Source organism: Electrona antarctica (assembly GCF_951216825.1).
Source record: "Electrona antarctica genome assembly, chromosome: 19".
NCBI lineage: Eukaryota > Metazoa > Chordata > Actinopteri > Myctophiformes > Myctophidae > Electrona > Electrona antarctica.
In genome coordinates this window covers 23,744,203-23,754,175 of record NC_136800.1, presented here as the reverse complement: position 1 = coordinate 23,754,175, position 9,973 = coordinate 23,744,203, and the positions used below count along the sequence as shown (strand labels likewise).

The 9,973-nt window shown below is 42.8% G+C and overlaps 1 protein-coding gene across 1 annotated transcript; it reads left to right on the top strand.

Moving 5' to 3' along the window:
- Positions 1–1,536: 1,536 nt before the first annotated feature.
- LOC306943047 (retinol dehydrogenase 12-like) lies at positions 1,537–9,794 on the top strand (the record flags this gene model as incomplete). The annotated part of the gene is made up of 7 exons (XM_079529253.1): positions 1,537–1,574; positions 2,764–2,879; positions 4,431–4,586; positions 6,145–6,249; positions 7,625–7,834; positions 8,025–8,217; positions 9,303–9,794. The coding sequence occupies 7 exons, from the start codon at positions 1,537–1,539 to the stop codon at positions 9,403–9,405; spliced, it is 921 nt and encodes a 306-aa protein (XP_079385379.1). The 3' UTR covers positions 9,406–9,794.
- Between the last annotated feature and the right edge of the window lie 179 nt (positions 9,795–9,973).

Below are 9,973 nucleotides of genomic sequence, written 5' to 3'. Positions count from 1 at the left end.
TCGTCAAACTATCTGCCAAACAAGCTAATTCCCTCCTTTTAACCACTTTTTTTTTTTATATATATATATAAATAACACTCTTTATGTCTCTGTGTTGGTTAAAAACAATTTAACCAATTAAAAGTATTAAAAAGTTCTTCGACTAAAACCTATAACTCCACTGTGACTGTAAAGACGAAACAGAAGCGAACCCCCTAAATCATCAAAAGCGCTTCCGTGTCCCAGCCTGGATGACCAGACACATTTGAAAATTGTGGGAGGCAACAATCTGGCCACACAAGACTAGGGGTTCCAGATATTTTAAATGGGTATCAAATGGGGTTCCATGGTCTAATGCATAACAAAGTGGGGGTCCTTGAAATTGATACGTTTGAGAAGCTACGCCATAAAAACGGTTATCGTATGGGGGTCCCTGGTATATCTTTTCAAGTGGGGGTCCAGAAGCTAATGATATTTATAAATTTGGGGGGTCCTTGACATGAGAACCACTGGTATAAATCACTGAGTCCCAAACTTTGGGTCGGGACTCGGGACCCATCTTTGTGTCGCCAACCAATTTTAATGTGTAGTTAAGTAAATAAATATCTCCTTTTTTCCGTTATTTATTTTTAATAAATATTATTAACAAGTATTTCTTAAATAAAATGAGTGAGCTTATAGATCTGATATTTTCACTAGTTTGGGCAAAACATAAATTTCTCTTTTGGGTCTTGAGCTAAAAGGTTTGGGAAGCAGTGGTGTACGTGGTCTTACCTTCAGCTCCCACTCCCACTGTGTCCAGAGTATACATCCATAGTAAGAGGAAACCGCTCAGTGGAATCACATGCATCTTGCTGTTCAATAAACAGGACAGTGGAAGTTAACTGAATGCTCAGTGACTGACACTTGGTCTGTTGTAGCCCCGCCCTCCCTCACAGGATGCAGAGGGAAAGAGTCAGTGATTGGTTAAGTCACTTGGTTAAGATTACAGTTGTTTACAGTTAAATCATAATATCACGGAATGTGGTTTCTTTAGATACAACACGATGATTTGCATTGCACAGTAGCCGGAGAATGATCGTACAGGAAGGAATCAATAGAGCAAACTATAAATAACGGTTTATATTTCTCCAAATAGCTACAACACCCAGTTGGAACGATCAATGTTCGAGCTGTTAATTGGCACAGTCAGCGCTGGAGTAAGATTACTCAAGTACTGCACTTAAGTAGCCTACAATTGTGAGGTACAAGTACTTTCCTTGGGTATGTACATTTGTCAATGCTTTAATCCTTAATTACTTCAGTACATCTCAGAGGCAACATTTTTACTTTTTACTCCACTACATTTATTTTAGTTACTAGTTACTTTGCAGATGTACTTTATCAAATTCTTGGAAAAAGAAAGAAAGAAAGAAAGAAAAAGAAAGAAAGAAAGAAAGAAAGAAAGAAAGAAAGAAAGAAAGAAAGAAAGAAAGAAAGAAAGAAAGATGTATCTACATGTACATAACCTATCCATCCATAAGTATGTACATACATGGAGGTTTAGACATAAGGTGCATGAGCATAGCAGCTGATACAGGGGTCTTCAACAGGAGGTCTGGGACCTCTAGGAGGTCCTCAGAGTTACTACAGTACAGAGCCACCAAATCTTTGTGATCGAACCAATTTATTTTGCAATTTCCGTCAAATACGAGTACGAGTCAAAGAACTATTGAGTGATTAAGTGGTTAAATGTCTGAAAAGGAATCCATCATATTACCGGTAATAGAAAAGACAAACATTAATTTACGCAACACTGATGGCAGTGCTGTCAAACAAATGTATGAAGCTACCTATGAAATCTATAGAAAAGTTTAATATGCAACACAATCCTATACAATATGTAGTGGGGGTCCCTGCTTCATCTCTATCTCATTTAAGGGGTCCTTATCTGAGAGAGAACGTTGAAGACCTCTGATGGGTTTAAGTCATTAAAGCCAAAGTGATATTACAGTATGTCTAGCACCGTTGTACTGTAGGCCTACTGACATGTCCCTATAGCTGTCACTGTGCCACCACATGGATTAGTGGTGATTAGCAAGGATTACACACACACACACACACACACACACACACACACACACACACACACACACACACACACACACACACACACACACACACACACTTGCTGAAAGGCACTCACTAATCAGCGCATAACAGGGACAATGGTGAGTTTGTAACAATGTGCACATACGGCTGCCTTACATCCAGTGTGAATTAAACCTTTCTGATGTTGAACTAAATGTTTCTGGTACTGGAGCTAACTGTTTCTGGTGGTGGAAGTAAACCTTTCTGGAGAGTTATCAGCATGTAGGCTATACTGGTCTTGGAAATATTCATTCTGGAGTTACTAGCCTGGAGGTTACTGTTGAAACATTTGATCAACAGTAGGCCAGCTGGGAGAGAAATGGCTAATATTTATACACTGAGGTGAGCTCTGCAAAATGTGATGATTGTTTCATCGTTGTGTGTGTGTGCGTGCAAGTGTGTGTGAGTGCAAGTGTGCTCCCCTGCCTCATACATGTATGAGTGAGATATATGATATATAATATTGCGACGTGTGTGAGCCTGTAGATCTGATATTTTTGCCATTATGTTTTTGCCCCAGAATAGGGTTCATGATGTAGTTACCCAGTTAAGTCCAATATACTTCACTGTACGATGGAAAGTGAAAATATCAGATCTACAAGCTTGCAGCGCTAGCCTGTGGATCCTTGCTGATGTAGTGCAGTTGTGTTTCAGAGGGTTGCTGTGTGGTCAGTGGTCTTCAGATGCCAGGCTGGATGGTAAAACGGCCATCATCACTGGGGCTAACACTGGCATAGGGAAGGCTACAGCCCTGGACCTGGCAAAGAGAGGTGGGTAGGTAGCATTCTATTGTCTTATCAACATAGGGAAGGCTACAGCCCTGGACCTGGCAAAGAGAGGTGGGTAGGTAGCATTCTATTGTCTTATCAACATAGAGAAGGCTACAGCCCTGGACCTGGCAAAGAGAGGTGGGTAGGTAGCATTCTATTGTCTTATCAACATAGGGAAGGCTACAGCCCTGGACCTGGCAAAGAGAGGTGGGTAGGTAGTATTCTATTGTCTTATCAACATAGGGAAGGCTACAGCCCTGGACCTGGCAAAGAGAGGTGGGTAGGTAGCATTCTATTGTCTTATCAACATAGGGAAGGCTACAGCCCTGGACCTGGCAAAGAGAGGTGGGTAGGTAGCATTCTATTGTCTTATCAACATAGGGAAGGCTACAGCCCTGGACCTGGCAAAGAGAGGTGGGTAGGTAGCATTCTATTGTATTATCAACATAGGGAAGGCTACAGCCCTGGACCTGGCAAAGAGAGGTGGGTAGGTAGCATTCTATTGTCTTATCAACATAGGGAAGGCTACAGCCCTGGACCTGGCAAAGAGAGGTGGGTAGGTAGCATTCTATTGTCTTATCAACATAGGGAAGGTTACAGCCCTGGACCTGGCAAAGAGGTGGGTAGGTAGCATTCTATTGTCTTGTCAACATAGGGAAGGCTACAGCCCTGGACCTGGCAAAGAGAGGTGGGTAGGTAGCATTCTATTGTCTTATCAACATAGGGAAGGCTACAGCCCTGGACCTGGCAAAGAGAGGTGGGTAGGTAGCATTCTATTGTCTTATCAACATAGGGAAGGCTACAGCCCTGGGCCTGGCAAAGAGAGGTGGGTAGGTAGCATTCTATTGTCTTATCAACATAGGGAAGGCTACAGCCCTGGACCTGGCAAAGAGAGGTGGGTAGGTAGCATTCTATTGTCTTATCAACATAGGGAAGGCTACAGCCCTGGACCTGGCAAAGAGAGGTGGGTAGGTAGCATTCTATTGTCTTATCAACATAGGGAAGGCTACAGCCCTGGACCTGGCAAAGAGAGGTGGGTAGGTAGCATTCTATTGTCTTATCAACATAGGGAAGGCTACAGCCCTGGACCTGGCAAAGAGAGGTGGGTAGGTAGCATTCTATTGTCTTATCAACATAGGGAAGGCTACAGCCCTGGACCTGGCAAAGAGAGGTGGGTAGGTAGCATTCTATTGTCTTATCAACCTGCCTCTAGGCAGTGGTGTAAAATAACTAAGTTAATTAGTACAATTTTGAGGTATTTGTACTTAGGCCTATTGAGTATTTCCAATACTTTTACTTTCTACTCCACTACATCTCAGATTCAAATAATATTGTACTCACTGCAATTATTTGAAAACTTTAGCTACTAGTTACTTTGTAGATTTTGATTATTATTACAAAACATACACTAACCACTTCAGCCCTACAGTATATACATTTCGGCTATTTGAAAATAGCAATCTACAAGATCACAATGCGTCACATCACTCCTCAGAATATCGCTTTTTATTATTATTATTATTATTATTATTGTTATACATGTGTCTGCAGGTGGGAAGATCATCCTAGCATGCAGAGATGTGGTGAAGGCAGAGACAGCCAAGGATGAGATCATTGAGCTCTCTGGAAACCACAATGTGACGGTGAAGGATCTGGACCTGGCTGATACACAGTCCATCACACAGTTTGCTGCCAACGTCAACAAGGGTTAGGGCCTGTCACAATTATTACATATTCGCATAATCATAATTATTTGAGATAGTTACAATTATTTTTGCACAAGCGTCAATCGTTTCCATGCTGGAAAATGTCCATACATTTTCGAACATTTTGCAAAAAAAGCAGAAATAGTAGATCTATTTCGTACATTGCTATTTTGTAAAATGTTTGGAAAGAACAAAATATTGAAAAATCTGCCATGTGCATTTTGTGATTACGAAGCCTAAAAGGCAAACAGAAATACAAATTGTAATGTTCAATGCAAAAACACAATTAAATCATTAATCACAATTATTTGTATGACAATTAATTTTCAACTTAAATGTATAATCGTGACAGGGGTCACCCTAAGGGCCGATTCATACTCCTATTTTACCACTGTTTCGGCGCTGTAGTGCCGAAATGATTTCGGCTCGTCAGAAATTTTCAGTAGCACCGAAGAGCCGACTTTAGGACGGTACCCGTCCCCCCGAACCTCAAATGACGTCACATTGTAGGCTCTACAGAGCCGAACCGACTTTTATTCGGCTCTAAAATAGGAGTATGAATCGGCCCTAACACGGGTCAGATGAGCCTCAGTTCAACATGTTATCGTCACAATTCTGTCATACCATCCCTCCACACTGGGCCCCCACATGTGGCCCCCACCTTCACCTAATGCGGCCCGCAGGTTAATATCAACTGGCGGCCTGAGGGCCACATGTGGCCCCCACCTTCACCTAATGCGGCCCGCAGGTTAATATCAACTGGCGGCCTGAGGGCCACATGTGGCCCCCACCTTCACCTAATGCGGCCCGCAGGTTAATATCAACTGGCGGCCTGAGGGCCACATGTGGCCCCCACCTTCACCTAATGCGGCCCGCAGGTTAATATCAACTGGCGGCCTGAGGGCCACATGTGGCCCCCACCTTCACCTAATGCGGCCCGCAGGTTAATATCAACTGGCGGCCTGAGGGCCACATGTGGCCCCCACCTTCACCTAATGCGGCCCGCAGGTTAATATCAACTGGCGGCCCCCTATGGTCGCGGCCCACCGGGAAAATTCCCGGTATGACCTGTGGCCAGTCCAGCCCTGGAGATCAGCATGAAGCAATGCTCAAGACTGCAGGATCTAGGTCAAGGGTTGCCAATGTTTCAGGCTGTGACCCCCCGAAATAATCATATTTGAACTGAGGACCCCCCACCCAGACACACAATTGTAGGCATTACGTTTAGTTTGACTCGGTTCCACAGATAAGTATTGCGAAAATAGCTCACAGTGCCCCATGCTTGTAGATCAGCTATTTTCACAATGTAAGCCTCCTACATATACTGACAATTTGGCTATTTTGGTATTAAAATGGTCTTGAAAGTCATTCAATTGTCACTGTAGAAATATGCAGATACCCTGTATACACTAATACTGCATGTTGGGTTGTTTACTGTTGAGTGGGAAAACAATGTTGCACAATAAGATATTCATCTGGGGACACCCAAACATATTTTGTGGAGTTTATGATAACACTGCCATGAATGTCAGTCTAATCGGTTATGTATTGCATTTCAGAGGAGCCTCACCTCCACATCCTGATCAACAACGCCGGAGTCATGATGTGTCCCTACATGAAAACTGCTGATGGGTTTGAAATGCAGTTCGGAGTCAACCACCTGGGTGAAAAAAACGTCTTATTCAAAGTATTAAAGATGTAGCTCACCCCCCAAAAATACTTATTTTCTATCAATTACACCCTGTGAAGCCTTGATTTCATGCAGATTTAGGTTTTGTCGCATTTATACTCTTCAGGTCATCCTGAAGGGGGTTATTTCGAAACAACTACCGGCTTATTACAAGGCTACTTTAAATTAATACATTAACCGACCTCCCGTTAGTCCGACCTACGTGGACGTTTAAGACTGAGGTTAGGGTTAGCGACCTACGTGGTCGGTTAAGACTGAGGCGTGGCCGGTTAAGACTGGGGTTAGCGACCTACGTGGCCGGTTAAGACTGAGGTTAGGGTTAGGGATATTGTTAGTAATTGGTCGGAATAATGGGAGGTCGGAACAATGACATGTTACCTTGTCAAAGAAGTCCTTGCCCTAACCCTAACCACAAACCACTAAACCCATAACCATATACTATCAATAATCAATTAATTAGTTAATCATAACCACTAAATCCATACCTATAAACTTAACGGTAACATGTAATTGTTGATTAACTAATTAATTGATTATTGATAGTATATGGTTATGGGTTTAGTGGTTGGTGGTTAATTAATAATTGTTAGTATAGTTAGTTATGTTAGGTATGGGTTTAGTGGTTGGTAAATGGTAAATGGTGCATTTATATAGCGCCTTTATCCAAGGCGCTTTACATAGATTGTGCATTACATTCACCCATTCACACACACATTCATACACCGATTGCGGCCGAAGCCATGCAAGGTACCAACCAGCACATCGGGAGCAATTTGGGGTTCAGTGTCTTGCCCAAGGACACTTCGACATGTAGACAGGAGGAGCCGGGATTCGAACCGCTGACCCATGGATCATTGGACGACCTGCTCTACCTCTTGAGCCACAGCCACAGTCGGTTGGTGGTTAGGGTTAGGGCAAGGACTTCAATGTTCTTTGACAAGACGTAAATGGTTCTGACGCAAGCATGGAATCTTCTTCGGGTTTGCATAAGGACGACGTGTTGTGATTGGCCAGTGCACGTGTGCAAGGACGTGCTGTGATTGGCACAGTAGCCAGTAGCCGGAGCATTTACTCTCGCCAGAACATGATTTACTATTCTGTCCATATCGGGTCGCAACTCGAACGGGGCTGAGTCGGCTAAGCGAACTTTGCAACTTTCGACACGGCAACTCGTGCACTGGGTGGTGTCTCTCGTGGCTCAAATTCGCTTGAGACGGCGCCCCTCCGTCACGGTCTGAAACTGTACTTTATCCCCTACTACTAGTAGGAGGGGTTGCGAAACCCGAAGAGGATTCCATGCTCGTGGTTCTGACCCAAGTGCATTGTTCTTCTCATCCTCATGTTGCTAGGTCACTTCCTGTTAACGTTCCTCTTGATTGGGCTGCTGAAGAGCTCCGCCCCCTCCAGGATTATCAACCTATCATCGATGGCGCATGCCTGGGGGCGGATCCAATTTGAGGACATTAACAGCGAGAGCAGCTATCATTCCAGGACGGCATACGGACAGAGCAAGCTGGCTAACATCCTGTCTACCAGAGCGATGGCCAGGAGGCTACAGGGTTAGTATTTTTATTCTCAGCAAGGTTATTAGAGTGTCGCATTTTTAATTTGTGAGCTTGTAGATTGCAATTTTTTGCTACTTTCTAGGGATATTTTCCCCTAGACTAGGGATATTTTACAGGTGTAACGATCTATGCGGTCTCCCCGGTACACTGGCTATAACGGTGTATGTGGTCCCCCCTGGTACAGGTACAGGTGTAACAGTGTATGCGGTCCACCCGGGTATTGTGCGGACAGAACTGAAGAGACACATGAACTTGGCTCTGCTCATCTCCTGGAAGATTGTCAGACCGTTCACCAAGACAGTGAGCCAGGGAGCTCAGACCACCATCTACTGCAGCGTGGAGCCACGACTACAGTCACAGAGTGGAGGTTACTACAGGTATACAGCAAGGTCACCTTCCTAAAGTAATGGCCTACGTTACATTTTACATACAAGTGATTGAACCTTGGTGATTGACCCGAGATTTCAGCTGTAGGTGAACACTGACCCTTTGTATAAAGTGAGTTGAATTTACTTGATGTGAATGCTCTGATGAAGTAAATTTGGTTACAACCTGGAACTCCCTCAAGGACGACTGGTGATCCCCGGTCTACTGGTTGAGAACCACTTGCCTACATCATTTTTGGAGGAAATGTTTATTTTTTGCCTAACATCTCTTCATGACACTGTTCATCTCTGGTAATGACATTACATGCTTATTGAAAAGTATCACTCTGTTCCCGCCCCAGTAGTAGTATATCTTATGTCAAGAGTGTGACCTAGGCCATTTTATGTTGTCTATGTCAAAGACAATGTGACTTGGTCAGGTTTACAATACAATACAGATTGGCCTAAGTAATTTAATCTATTTACATAACTGAGAAGCAATGTTATGTCAATAGACATATTTATAAACTTCTTGGGTTTGGGCGTTTGTTTTGGTTTTCTGAAAAAAGAAATTACATAGGCCATCATTTTAGCAATGTGACAAATTATGTTTAACTAAATCTAACAAAATAACAAAAATGTTAACTAAAATTAATTAAAACGAGGCCTTACAACAAATGATAACTGACTGAAACTATTGACAAAACAAACTAAAAGCACACAGAAAATGCCCTTAGTTTTAGACTTTGTCAAAAATCCAGTAGCAAAAATAGCAGGTCTAAGGGCCGATTCAAACTCCTATTTTACCGCTGTAGTGCCGAAATTTCGGCTCGTCAGAAATTTTCAGTAGCACCGAAGAGCCGACTTTAGGACGGTATACCCGCCCTCCCGAACCTCAAATGACGTCACATTGTAGGCTCTACAGAGCTGAACCGACTTGTGTATGGATTGACTGAACATAAGAAATGCTCACTTCAGACAAATCAGAAGTGCACAATACTTTGACAAAAACTAAATAAAACGGCCACAATTTCAGCTGTGCATGTTCTATCTAACAGCTAACGCATTATCTCTCTCTCTCTCTCTCTCTCTCTCAGTGATTGTAAGTTGTCTCGTGGCAGCAGAGCATCCAGGGATGACGTCGTGGCAGAGAAGTTGTGGGAACTCAGCTGTCAGATGTTAGGAATCAACTGGGAATGATGCCCTGCCCTGCCGAGGCTTCTGCCCAGTTCACTTACTGATTATCCACTCGCTAACATTTTAGAAGATCAGAGGCAAATTGCCAAATACTGATTATTTTGGCAGTCCTTGACATTAAAAGGTTTGAGAACCACTGCTATAGCAACATAAGTTGTTCAGAAAACAGTTACCTAGGATTTAGAAGACATTTTTTAAATCTGGTCTCTTAATGGGTTCAATTGCATTTTGATTGTATCATTGTATGTTTTCCATTTTGCCTTTTATTATTAAATTTTTTAACCTTAGATTTACCTTAGTTATCATGATTATTATAAAGTATTTATTTCTGTTCTCGTGATTTCATTTTTCTTATGTCTCAGTTTTTTAACCCATATTCCTTCAATTCATGTATACTTGTAGGCGAGTGTTACCTAGACTGGACATTTAAATAATCCTATAAAATTGCGATAGGATTGTGATATTCTTGAAATGGTTAACCTGTTGAACCCCTCCAGTCCGGAGGGAGGCATTGAATAGCCTTGCGTAGTCATCAGGCCGGAACCCTCAATCTGGAACTTCCTTTCCCTTA